The following is a 14,355-nucleotide window of genomic DNA, read 5'->3' as shown; positions in this document are numbered from 1 at the left end:
TAAGATTTTATTTATTTATTCATGAGAGACACAGAGAGGCAGAGACACAGGCAGAAGGAGAAGCAGGCTCCCGACGAGAGCCTGATGTGATACTCGATCCCAGGACCCCAAGATCATAACCTGAGCCAAAGGCAGATTCTCAACCACTGAGCCACCCAGGTGCCAAAATGATTATGTTATTCAATTCACCACCCCACTCACCGGAGACCAATAGTCCCAGGATAACTGAGCATATGATTAGAGACCTAGAGAGAATTTGAATCCTTTACCCTTATTTAGATGGAGCAAGTAAACAGGCGAAGTGACTGTGACCCAGGCTTCTAAAAAAAGCTGAAGGGTTGGTGCTCTGAGCCCTGTTCAGCCCCATGCTCGTACCACACTGAAAAGGCTCTTTGGCCTCTTTGGCAAGGATATAGGACAACAGGAACTTTCATATACTGCAGATGGAAGTGTAAATGGGGACATCCTCTTAGAAAAGAGTTTGGCATTAGTTAGTAAAGCTCTGTCTACCCTATAATCCAATTTCCATTTCTGAATTTATACTCTGGAGAAACTTTCATATGTGCCATATGTTCATTATGGCCCCAAACTGTAAACAGTCCTATGTGTCTCAGCAGTAGAATGGATACATAATTGTGAGGCATGCTGAAGGGGAGGTGGGTGGAGGGGTGGAGTAACTGAGTGATGGGCATTAAGGAGAGCACATGATGTGATGAGCACTGGGTGTTCTACTGTATGTTGGCAAATTGGATTTAAATAAAGAAAAAAATTATGAGACATTCGTACAATGGAGTATTAGAAAACAATGAGAATGAAAAAAAATATTGCTACATGAAATACAGATGAGTTTTACAAATAAATTGTTGAGCAAAAAAAATCCAGACAAAAGGTATGTTTCCTGTTACATAAAGTTCAAAAAAATAGGCAAAACTCATCTATGGCAGTACAAGTTTGGATAATGGTTACTCCTGATGGTAGGTAGTGACTGGGAGGGGTCAGAGAGAGAGGTATATCCATTTTCTGTTATATATAACAAACAGTTTACTTTGAAATACAAAAAAAGTGATTCTATTTATTTTGCCAGTAGGCAAAATTTAAAAAGTCTATTTTAAATGATACATATACAGATAATTCACTATTTTTAGAAAGCATGGGTAAATAATGATTGGGAGGAGGGAAAGAAGTGTGATCAGAAGATAAACAGCTTCTGTGACAATGGTGATGTCCAATTTCTTCATTAGGGTGATGACTACATAGTGTGCGCATTATTATTACTATTATTATTATTAAAACTGTACTTATATTCTATATACTCTTCTATATGTATGATACATTCCACAATAAAAGAATTTAAATGAGTGGATCCCTGGGTGGCTCAGCGGTTTGGCACCTGCCTTCGGCCCAGGGCGTGATCCTGGAGACCCAGGATTGAGTCCCACGTCGGGCTCCCTGCATGGAGCCTGCTTCTCCCTCTGCCTGTGTCTCTGCCTCTCTCTCTCTCTCTCTCTATCATGAATAAATAATAAAATAAAATGTTTAAAAAAAAAGAATTTAAATGAAACCAACCAACAAGCATGTACCTTTAAAAGAAAGGAGAGCAAAGCATGGCATTAAGATAATTTTAGAACTGTAAGAGGCCTTCAAAATGATCTTGTCTAACCATTTCAAGAAACTGAAATAGAGGCCAGAGAACTTCAGTGATTTACTCAAGGTGATTCAGTCAATTACAGAGCCTAATCTAGAACCTAGGTAAACCTCCTCGCTTCTTGTCAAGTGCTCCTCCCACAGACCCACCTTGATTGATCCATCCAGTCCTAGTCTCCAATTATCTTCCAGAGTCACATTTTTCATCTGCACACATCAGAAAATTCACCTATGTTATAGCTTTTTTTTTTCCTCCTAAATTAGAAACCTTTGCTGCGGGTAAAGGAGATCAGGAGGAAAAAAAAGGAGATCAAGAGAAATAATCCTTTCCTCTACAAGTACTCCAAACACTTCAAAAACCAGTCATTAATTAATTAATTAATTAATAATTTAATAATTTAAAAAATTAATAAATAAATACCCCAAACAAACAAACAAAAACAGTCAAAATATCTAGTAGTACAGAAAGAGACCCAGATATTTTGCCTTGTTAATGCAGCTCTCTTGCTTCTCTGTATCCCACAACGTAGCTACACAAATATGCAGGGTGATTTTGGGGGTTTTGAGACACAAAGGAAAAGGGAAGGGCCTGAAAATTGATAAAACTCTTCCAATTTATCTTTGTTGAAGCATTTAGGAAGAGTGAGTTCTGCCACCTTGTGACATAGAATGACAATAGTGAGCCCTAGATCCTTTCCTACCCCTGCCCCAAGGGGGCAGCACTGTAAGGTAGCATCAGCATCCAGGAAGGAACTAATCTACAGAATATTTCAAATAGATTGGGAGTGGGGGTGGGAGGGTTTGTCTGATATCCTAAGGGAGCAGAGAATCATGTAATCATGTTAAGAAAGGGGATCCCTGGGTGGCTCAGCGGTTTAGCACCTGCCTTTGGCCCGGGGCGGAATCCTGGAGTCCCGGGATCGAGTCCCGCGTCGGGCTCCCAGCATGGAGCCTGTTTCTCCCTCCTCCTGTGTCTCTGCCTCTCTCTCTCTCTCTCTATCATAAATAAATAAATAAATCTTAAAAAAAAACTGATTAATCATGTTAAGAAAAATAGTAAGCAAAACTCATGACACTCAGGGAAAGTAACGGAGCCCTTAATTCTGCCCTACCCACCTACCCAGCTAAGAGAATCAGGCAATTGCAGCAGGGAAAAAGAGGATAAGACAGTGTTGCTCTGGGTCAATAAAGATCTGAGGCACTTGTGTTCCCTCCACTCAGTGGCCTTGCTTCTCTGTTTCTTTCCATAGCAAAACATCTTGAAAAAGTTATATACACTTTTTCACCTCCAATTCCCTCTCAGACATTTCTTGCTTCCACCACTCTGCTGGAACTGCTCACAAAATCCACGGATACTGTCTTTATTATACACAACTTCTCCACATTTGACCAACTGATTCCTTCATTGAAAGACTCTTTATTGGCTTCTATGCCATCCCCTCTCCTGTTTTTTTTTTTTAACTCTGATGTCACCACCTCAGAGAAGCCTGTCCCTACCACATGAATGTAACCTCTGCCAGTAGCCCTTCACCTCATCACCTGCTTGCTGCTTCACAACTATCATAGCCTCAATTATCTTGTATTTGCATTCGTGTATTATCATTACCCCTCTGCACTATTTTATTTTCAACTGTATTAATTGTCTGCTTCCCATCATTTTATGTGAACAAAGACTTGATCTGGCTCACTGACACAGTAGGCCTACATTACTATTGAATGAAAGTGTAAAAGGCACTGTGGCTGAATTCTCAGCACTTCTTCCACATTTCAGGCAACACACTGTTCCATTCCGTTTCCCCATTAAGATTTTCCTTGAGGGACGCTTGGGTGGCTCAGCGGTTGAGCGTCTGCCTTTGGCTCAGGACATGATCCTGGGATCAGGGATCGGGATCAAGTTCCCTATCGGGCTCCTTACGAGGAGCCTGCTTCTCCCTCTGCCTAGGTCTCTGCCTCTGTGTGTCTTTGATGAATAAATAAATAAAATCTTAAAAAACAGAAAAAAAGATTTTCCTTGAATTCAATTTAGCCAGATTTCAACCTGAATTAAAATGCCAGGAAACAGGGTATTATCTAAATTATGATTTGACTCGGATCTCATCAGCTCCCTCATGGAAAATCCCTTGACTCGAGCTCCTTTCACATCATTAGTAGTGTCAGGCCCCAAGACCTTCTTATGCATAGCCAAATCTATGTTGGCTCCAATGAAATAAATTTACAGTAAACAGAAACACTGCAGAGGCTCTGTACTTCAGCAGATGTGTGGAGATCTTTATTTCTGCTGTATGATCTAGCCTAGCTATGCTATCACAAACTCTACAGAGTATTACACTAGATGTAAACTCTTTGCTAAAAGATACAATTTTAGAAAATCTTCAACAACATGTATCTGTCTAGGAAAATCTTCCCAAACTACAGACAGTACCACTGATCTAGTGCAATAGTCATGGCAATGTGGTCTACCTATTCAGGGGTGTGAAAATGTGCAAAACTAGATAGATTTGTCTGTGCTGTGAGTTTATGTGTACAACTGTGAATGAATTCTAGAGATTATTTGGTAGGAATTCTCCAGTTAGAGAAGAGAAAATGGAGATTCAGAGAAGCCAAGCAATTTTCTCAAGGCGACAGAGTTAATAATAGGACTTATCCTAAATTCAAGTCTATCAATTCCTAGTCCAGCACTCTCTTCAGTGTAGTCGACTAACTCATTCAGTACTCGTTTCCTGCTCTATTCTTGAAATCACTTTCCAAATAGAAATCTCTACATCTCTTTATGTCAGTGTATAAATCTATATGCCTGCGTCAGTAAGCATGCATGTGAATGTCTACGTGTCCATCTGCAAGTATTTGTAAGGCTTATCACTAGGTGTTTTGTCCCTTCTTCTAGGGAAACTTCTAGGTAATTACAGTTCCTTGTGTCGGCACCAGCTATGAAGTCGGAAAAAGACTTTTTGAGTCAATCATTAACCAGCACATTTGGTCCTCTCTCCAATCAGCTCTATTCCTGGGTCTTCAGGAAATGGGGCAAAATAGTTAGGGTAGTAGCAGAGTCTCCCAGGGTCAAACTTGGTTCCAGAGCAGTGAAAGCACCTAGCAAAAAGACTAAGGGGCTGTGACAGATTAACAGCATGTGCTTCAGCTAACATGGACACCATCTTGGTTTTCAGCCTAATCATTATGTCCTATGATGTCAGCAAGAAAGGTAAGAACTTCTGTAGTCTGATATCCTAGAAAACCCAAAGAGAGACTTAGAATGTGTTTGGGGATCTATTCCACCAGATTGAGATAAAGCCAATCAGTACTCAGTAAGTGATGTTTTACAGTCATCCCACGTATTCTCTTGCTTCTAGGCAGGACTGTAACTTATTTCAACTCAGCTATTCCATGATGAGAAGTCTTTAGAGAATGCGATGTATTCTTCTGTCTTGTTCACGTAAATAACATTGAAAGTACTCTCATTATTAGATGACTTTCTTCACTACATGGTTTCATTATTATCAACATCTAAGACTCCCAAATTCATAACCCTCATGAGACATTGTCTTCTATTTTTAAGGTGGGCTGGAATGGCACCATTTGCTGCTCTCTGATAATTGTTTTTTAAAACACAGTTTTTCAAAGTGTCCAAACATTTCATCTCTAAAATTAGCTAATTAAAGTTAAGGCCAAAGAGCTCAAGGGGCAGCAGTAAGACATTTAACAGATGAGTACAACACCTTGTGAGTTATGTGCCAAAAAGCATAAATAAACTATGAGCTGTGGTTCCATGGAAACTTGAAGAGATATCTTGTTCAGGGTTACATTTAATAAATTTTCAAAAGTTTTAATATAACAAGTCAGATAAAATAAGAAGGGATAATAAGCAGCGTTTGAAAGAATGGACTGGTTAGTCTTTTCATTAACTTATTAATTTCACTTAACTCTATTTCACCTTTTTTTCCCTAAGTGTAATGGATTGGTACTCAGTTTTCTTCATGCTAGGTTAACTCCCATTTTAAAATCTTTTTAAAGATGCCTGGGTGGGGGATCCCTGGGTGGCGCAGCGGTTTGGCGCCTGCCTTTGGCCCAGGGCGCGATCCTGGAGACCCGGGATCGAGTCCCACATCAGGCTCCCGGTGCATGGAGCCTGCTTCTCCCTCTGCCTGTGTCTCTGCCTCTCTCTCTCTCTGTGACTATCATAAATAAATAAAAATTAAAAAATTAAAAAAAAAAAAAAAAAAAGATGCCTGGGTGGCTCAGCGGTTGAGAGTCTGCCTTCAGCTCAGGGTATGATACCGGTCTGGGTGTCGAGTCCCACATTGGGCTCCCTGTGAGGAGCCTGCTTCTCCCTTTGCCTACGTCTCTGCCTCTCTCTGTGTGTCTCATGAATAAATAAATAAAATCTTCTAAAAAAATATTTTCTTGACATTGTTTGATCTCTCCAATTGCCAGCTATATGAGAAGGCACTGCATTCTTTTGTATTCCCCTTTCCAATACCTGGAATTCTAAACAGTACCCAATAAATTGTAAATCTTGACCTTTTTTCTCCTTTTGTTTCCAGAACTCAGAGATAGCAACTGCCATGTGGAACAGCTGCCCAGGCTCTTCCCAAAGGATGTGAGAAGAATCAGGGATGTGCTCATGCAAGGTACGGAATGAGCCCTTCTTGAAAAATCACCTTACCATTCCAGAAAATCTTTACCTTTAAAAGATGCCTATCTCCCCCATTCCTAGCACAGATCTCAAATATCCTATTTTAAAGATATGTATCCCCTCAAGGGGCTTTCTGGAAACCAATTTTTAAATTAACAGTTATTACCTAAGGCATTTCTATATAAATCAAACTGCTGAGGGTGAAGAAATAGGAAGCAGTGCTCAACCCTCTCTGAAATGGAGAAAACAATCTATGAGCATTTCTCCGGGCTGAAATTACTGCAGTCACTGATCTTCATGAGACCCACAGCAGGAAGAAGGAAAGGCAGGGCTTGTATATTTAGGACCATAAACACATGTTGAGGAAGAAGTGAAATAAAAAAGAGAAGAAAATGGGACGCCTGGGTGGCTCAGTGGTTCAGCGTCTGCCTTCAGCTCAGGGCATGATCCTGGAGTCCCAGGATTGAGTCCCACGTCGGGCTCCTTGCATGGAGCCTGCTTCTCCCTCTGTCTGTGTCTCTGCCTCTCTCTCTGTGTCTCTCATGAATAGATAAATTAAATCTTTAATAAACAAAAAAGAGGAAGAAAGTACAGAGAAGGAGTTCTAACAGGGGTCATGATGGAAGTTGTTTAGTTGTATATGGTAATCTTAATTCAGATTAAGAACCAGCTTCATTGTTCTGTCTGGCTTTTTTCCTTTCAGAGGCTCAGGCAGAAGCCAAAAGGTCCACATTCATTCAAAACCAGACTGTGGCTACCCTGCAGTGCCTTGGCTCTAGGAGTAAAGTCAAAGTGAACCTTGTGTATTCAGAGAAAAGGTCAAAGACCAAGCATACTCTGAAGAACCTGAGAATCACTGCTGCTCCCTCCAGAAACAGCACTGACTCCCCAAATTGTCACTTAACCCCCACATCCAAGTTTCAGACTGGATTCCTTCTAACAGGCAAAGGTAAGACTGGAAAATGAGATGGAGGTAGGCACTGACTTTTAGTTGATATCCTTGAAGCCAGAGGGAGCTTAGTAATAGCTAAAGCCTCAAGGAAATGGATTATTCTCTCCTTGGGCAGATCTGTGTCTTCTCTGGAAATCATTTTTTTAGTTTCTATGGGCCCCTCTAACCCTGACATGCTGTGATTTTCATGTAATTTCCATTTCTGATGGGTCTTCTTTTATTTGAATTTTACTTATTTTGAATGCAGACAGTCAAATATTTAAACAGCACAGATTTAGAGTGAAAAGTCAGTCTCCCTCCTACTCCAATCTCTCAGTCCTCCAGAGTTCTCTAGGGAACCACTATTACCAACTTATTGCATTTTCTTCCTACTCTAAGCTTATATGGATGTGTAGAGCTTAATTTTTTTCCAGATTTTAGTTATGTGTGTGTGAGAGAGACAGCGCACACACAAGCAAGGGGAGGAGCAGGCAGAGGGAGAGGGAGAAGCAGGCTCCCCTATGTGGGGCTTGATTCCAGAACCCTGGGATCATGACCTAAACAAAGGAAGATGCTTAACCAACTGAGCCACTCAGGCACCCGGAGATGCCATAAATACTGTTTTGTACCTTGCTGCTTTTTTCCCCCATTTAACAATGTATATTTTAGGTTGTTGCATATCAATATATATAAAGTTGTCTTGTTCAAAAATTGTACAGTATTCCTTCATATGGCTGTACTATAATTTTATTTCCTGAAATAATCTCTAAGTCCTACATGGGGTTCGAGCTCACAACCTCAAGATCAAGAGTCATATGCTCTACCCCCTGAGCCAGCAAGATACCCATATTATAATTTATTCCACTAGTTCCCTATTGATGGATATTTTTGTTTCTAATCTTTTGTAAACACAAACAATATTGCAAGCAATGACCCTGTACATTCCTCTCTGTGTACCTGCAATTTAACAATCTGATAAATTCCAAGAAGCATCTTGCAGGTTTGCTGCATCAAAAGTTTGATAGCTACTGCTACATTACCTCCATCCCAGTGATTCCATTTTGCACTTCCACCCACACTGTGAGATGCCTGTTCCCCCTAAGCTGTTGGGCAATGGTTCTTGACATCAGCCTTAACTTTGTCTGCTTTGCCCTCCTTTCCTTCCTCTACCCATTCTTTCTGTCAAGGAGTTTTTTATTTTGGCAGTTTCTCTTTACATACAGGCAATCCCTTAGATGCTACTGCTGCACTACTGGAAATATAAAACTTGACACTTTGAGAAACTGAGGGTTCCCAATCAGAATAATGAGAAAAAAACTTTAAAAACTACAGTCTATTTAGAGGACTAGAGATTGGGAAATAAGTGGATAGATTATTGGGATATGGCCTACGTAAGTATACATCCTTTCATGATATGAATGTTTTCACTCCTTTTATTGTACTTTCTAAAGTTCATATGGTAAAAATTTGTGTGGGGAAAAAAAAAACCTCTTACTAAAATCTGAAAAAATTTTGATAGCATTTGGATGTTTTTGGTAATATTGAGTATTAATGTAAAGTAATTCAACCAGATTGTTTTCCTCCTAACATGTGACACACACACTCGCCTTGAATCATCCCCTTTGAAGCACCAATGGCAAGTGTCAATAATAGTGGACTGAGTCATTCTGGAGTCTAGAGCACTCTGTGCAGGGTGGATTTTTCTTGGATAGAGTGCATTGTAGGATTCTGGGATATTAGGGACGGACACTAGTTCTTAGAAATTTGGGACAAGGAAAACTAGGAGATTAAGAGGGCACAGGTATGCCAGAAATCAACCTAATTCAAAAATTTGCCCTGGGCATGTTTCTTCCTCCTTCCTTCATGACATGGCAGTTGGTTCCTAAATGCAGAATTTAAGCTAATACCCAGTACTACTTGAGTTGTGCAAAGAGCTTAAACGGATGTTTGTGGGCTAGTTTGCAGACCTAATCAACATTCATGATACATTTCTATGGAATAATGATGAATTCCAAACAACCAACTTATGCATGGACTTTTGAAATACCACCCCATATATAAGTTTGAAACTGAGCATTCTGAATTTAAACTTACATTGAATACCAGGATGTGAGAAACACTAAGGTAGAAATAAAAATTAAATAAATGGTCAAATGTACAAAGTCATAAAAGAGACGCCCTCTGGGATGCCTGGGTGGCTCAGTGGTTGAGCGTCTGCTTTTGGCTTAGGGCATGATCCTGGAGTCCTGAGATCGAGTCCTGCATTAGGCTCCGCACAAGAAGCCTGATTCTCCCTCTGCCTATGTCTCTACCTCTCTCTCTCTCTCTCTTACGCATAAAAAAATAAAATCTTTTAAAAAAAGAGATGCCCTCTGAAATTACCACCCTACAGTTGACATCAGTCTGCACAAAAGGATGTCCCAGAAACAATCAGAAGAGAGTTTATGAAAATGTTCCCAGAGCTAAGTAGGAATTTGAAACTGGAAGGAAGATAATGTACTACAACACAGTCATCAGAAGATGTGGGTCATCATGGAATGTAGAAAAATGTCAGATGGAGACTATTTGTTACTGTTTATGGAATTGGGCCAATGAAAAGATCTTCTACTATAAATATCCTGAAATTTCTTTCTGGTGGACAATGATAACTCATTAGGTCTTTTTCACTTCTGGTATCATTTACACCATCCAATTCCTATTGCTCATATTCTATATTAATCTAGAATTTCTAATTAGATTTCAAAAGAACCTATATATTTATTTATTTTAAATATTTTATTTATTTATTCACAAGAGACACAGAGAGAGAGAGAGGCAGAGGGAGAAGCAGGCTCCCTGTGGGGAGCCTGATGTGGGACTCGATCCTGGGACTCTGGGATCATGCCCTGAGCCCAAGGGATGTTCAACCACTGAGCCACTCAGGCATCCCAAAAGAACTTACATGTTTAGAACTGGGTACCTAGGGATCCCTGGGTGGCGCAGCGGTTTGGCGCCTGCCTTTGGCCCAGGGCGCGATCCTGGAGACCCGGGATCGAATCCCACGTCGGGCTCCCGGTGCATGGAGCCTGCTTCTCCCTCTGCCTATGTCTCCGCCTCTCTCTCTCTCTCTCTCTCTCTCTCTGTGACTATCATAAATAAATAAAAATTAAAAAAAAAAAAAAAACTGGGTACCTAGAAGAGAAAAATCCTACCTGATCCATTTGACAGATACATGCTCCTATATAGGTTTTTTAAAATGTCATTTTAGCATATAGATAAGGTTCCTTGGAATTTGATTAGTGTGAACTGATTCCTAAGGACTGTTTACCCCAGGTGAAACTGGAATATAGAAGGGATAACATCAAACAAGTGTTTATTCTAATATTTATCATCTCTGACAAGTTACCTAATTTCTCTAATGCTCAGTTCCTACAGCTACAAATGAGATTTGACTACATAATTTCATTCCAGATATGTAAAAGGAGGTTTAGATCTAAAGCACAAACTCAACAGCAATATGTAAGGCCTCTCAAATAAGCTCTTTTGACCTGCTAGTATTATTACAGAATAATCGACAAGGGAGATTTCCATTTAAATATAATGTACTCAATGTTCTTTATTTGAAATAAATTATTTCGTAATAAAGCAAAGCATCATCTGCTAAGTTATCCATTTCATAGATTTGGAGTTTGTATATCTCCTGAAAGGGGGGTTATTCTTGCTCAAATATCTTTAGCCAAAGAAAAAATAATATTGCGATTCCATCATCACTGGGAATGGAGTGCTTGTATTTACAGATGTGCTCCACCTTAATGCTCAGTTACCTAGCAGATGAGACCTAAACAAGCTGACAACATAGATGGACATTAATTTCAAAGCTTAGGCAGAACTGAAAATACACTGACAGATGAAGCCTATTAAGGAAACTTTGAAACAGTGGCTCCCAGGAGGTGGGAAGACATGCCACATTGAAATACCATTATCCCCGTGGCTAGAGGGCACAGTTCTACTAGAGGATCATGAGGTTCTTCCTTCTCTTTCAATCATAATATCACTTGGTGTGCAGTGTTTTCATACCTGCTTCCTCATTTTTATTTGTTTCTGATCTTTCCATTACCCCCGTGAAATAGGTAGACCAAGAATTACTTTGTTAGAATCATCTTACAGGTAAGGAAACCAAAACACAGAACCTATGTGACTTCTCCAAAGTGAGATATGTTTATCTTCCGTCTCATCTGTCTCAGAAACACATACGTTATCACTTCAGAGAACTGATTGGCACCATCCTGGAAATATTTCATATAATACCCTTGTTTTTCCTCTTGAACCTTCTGGCTCTCTGTCTCTGCCTGTCTTTGCCAAAACCGTCTTCCTGATTAAACTGAAAGCAGGGACTTTTCCTTCCTCTGTAATTTTATGCAGTGCCTGGTCCTGTGGCCATTGGCCTCTGAAGTCAAGATCATTTTCACATGGACTTAATAAAGACTTGGGAAAGTAATTTAGAAAAGTCAAATAAGACTTACAGACCTTACTTAATTTAATAAGCAATGATAAGAGACCATTAGAAACAAAATAGGAACCAGTGTCCGAATTGGATTAGGTCAATTCTGGAGCCAAGTGAAGTTAGTTAGTTAGCCTGAATCCAATTGTATCTCAACACTTCCATAGCTGGTTTGAGTCACCATCATCTTTCATTAGGATTTCTGCAATAGCTTCCTAACATGTTTCTCTATTTTGACCCTTGCCCTCCCTGCAGTCTATTTCTAATACAGCAATCCAGTGATCCTTTCAAAACAAAGCCATCCATCACTCCTCTGCTCAAAACCTTGGATTGAATCCCCATTTCAATCAGAACAAAAAAGCCAAAGTCCTTACACTAGCCTACAAGGCTCCTAATATAGGCCCTTTTTTTTTTTTTTTTTTTAGAACTTTCCTCATCTCCTACTACCCTGTGCTCACTCCATTCCAGTCTCACTGGCCTCTTTGCTTTTCCTTTAAAACAATAACATGTCAGACACATTCACTCTGCCTCAGGGCATTTACTCTCACTGCCCCTTCTGCCTAGATCACTGCTTTCCCAGGTGTGTGCTTAACTAATCCCTCACCTCCTTCAAGCCTTGGCTCACTTCTCGTTTTCTCAAGGACACCAGCTTGTATTGCAGGTTGCCCAGCCACTGCCCATTTACACCCCCAGACTCTGTTCTCTACCCTTGCTCTGCTTTTAGTTTTGTTTTGTTTTGGTTTTTTTAGTAGCACTTACCCCCTTCTAACTAGATAATTGACTGCATAGAAATAAGGGTTTTGTCAGGTAAAATAAAGGCAGGATGAAGTTTTCACAGTTGTTTTTTTCATTGTTTCTTTCTTGTTTTTTAGCTTTTTTACCAGGGATCTCCCAATGTAAGGTCTATGCAGTGAGGAAGGCTGCATCAGAGACTTTTCCCACCACCACCACCTCCATAACTCCTGGGGAAAAAGGAGGTGAGAAAACTACAAGTACTGATGATTTTTCTAGCACTTAGAAACAAGGTACAAAAGAAGTAGGAGTGAGACAAAAACAGCAAGAAAAAGAAACACTTTTAGCCCAACCATTAGTTTGGGTTTTCTAGGATTTTCTGGGAGGTTGAGAAATTACATGAATTTTACATCAGAGGATCACTCCATTTCTTATGGGGAAAAAAAAAAAAACAGCTTCTCTAGAGAAGGGCCCAGAAGTTTGTAGTTTGACACTGTTAATACTATTTTATCTCCACACAAGGGAACTTGTAGCCAGTTTTGGGGCCAGCCATTGCATGCACAGGTGGACAACATTTAAACACTAAGCATCATTACACTGAAGACAACTACTAAGTGCGTGTTTTCATCTGCACTGTTTTAAGGAAATGGCTCTCCCTAAATTGGCCAGGACTCAAATTCTGTAATATTCCAGTTTAGGTCACATCTCAGTTCCAATGGGAGAAGCAACTATAAGATTAGTAATAACAAGAAGCATATGAGCCATTTGTCCCCAGTTTTGCCTTTTGACCCAAAAGAAATGCTAGTTCACTGTTGTTCCTCCTACTCCCCACTAGCGAAGGTGATTTTCTGATCCCATACAGTGTGTCTGAGCACAAAAGGAGACATCTTGAGAGGCTGCTGGTGAAAGAAAAGTTCAGAACTCCTCACGTAACCCCTGCTTCCTGAAAGCAAAGCAAGAATCATTCCTGTTTGATCATGGCAAATCCCAAATCCCAGGGAAGGTGATGCATTAAGAAGAGGCTACAAAGGAAGTTAGAGCAGAGCCCATGATGGCCATCCCACTCCTGACTCAGTCTGAATTGGAAATTCAGCCTATTGCCTCTGCATCAGACTGTGCCCCTATTAGTCTGGGAAGCTAAAAGAACTTCAGGTTAGAGGATCAATCTCTTCCTCTCTCAAGTTCTCTCTTTTCCCTCTTCTACTCCTCTCCTTTTAGACACAGATGAGAACCTAAAGAAGAGGCAGAAATGGAGCATTGTGGTCAAATTTCTGATTGCTGTCACCCTGTTGCTCAGTGGAGTCACCATCATAGTGTTTGTCATTTTTGAAGTCCCATGCCTTGTAAGTTGGTTGGTGTACTGGGTCCCTGGACTTGATCTATAAAGACTTTCTCCTGGTGGGGCCTCAGTGGCTCAGTCGGTTAAGCATCTGACTCTTGATCTCAGCTTAGGTCTTGATCTCAGGGTCATGAGTTCAAACCCCACATTAGGCTCCATGTTGGGTATGGAGCCTACTTTAATAAAATGTTTGACAGAGATTTTTTAAAAAGATTTTATTTGAGACAGAGAAAGAGCATGAGAGAGAGTATGAATGGGGTAGGGGGCTGGGACAGAGGGAGAGGGAGAAGTGGCCTCCTCGCCGAGCAGGAAGCCTGATGTGAGGCTTGATCCCAGGACCCAGGACCTGAGCCAAAGGCAGATGTTGGCTCCCCCAAATGTTTGTAAACACTTTCTTCTGTTCCAGAGGCAGGCTCACATTATAAAAAAAGCATAGACTTTGGAGTTTGGTTAGAACTGCCTCTCACAAGCTGAGTAGCCTTGAGAAAGTTGCTTCACTTCTCCAACATCAGTTGGCTCATCTGTAAAATGGGACTAATGATATTTACCTCTCATGGTGTTTAGGAAAGTTAATTAAGATCCTGTGTGAAAAGCACCCG

At 40.5% G+C, this 14,355-nt stretch overlaps 2 protein-coding genes across 12 annotated transcripts in view; one reads left to right on the top strand and one right to left on the bottom strand.

The window, feature by feature from the left end:
- The window catches only part of ACACA (acetyl-CoA carboxylase alpha), a 283,732-nt gene that overhangs the window by 246,399 nt on the left and 22,978 nt on the right, over nt 1-14,355 (bottom strand). The gene's annotated exons all lie outside the window — the stretch shown is intronic.
- Nucleotides 1-14,355, top strand: part of C16H17orf78 (chromosome 16 C17orf78 homolog) — a 47,545-nt gene that overhangs the window by 29,129 nt on the left and 4,061 nt on the right. The window contains 4 exon segments of the mRNA XM_077852309.1: nt 6,183-6,269; nt 6,978-7,223; nt 12,558-12,662; nt 13,636-13,760. Coding sequence (XP_077708435.1) covers nt 6,183-6,269; nt 6,978-7,223; nt 12,558-12,662; nt 13,636-13,760 — 563 coding nt within the window.

Source organism: Canis aureus, chromosome 16, assembly GCF_053574225.1.
Source record: "Canis aureus isolate CA01 chromosome 16, VMU_Caureus_v.1.0, whole genome shotgun sequence".
Lineage (NCBI taxonomy): Eukaryota > Metazoa > Chordata > Mammalia > Carnivora > Canidae > Canis > Canis aureus.
This window is presented reverse-complemented; position numbering and strand designations above follow the sequence as displayed.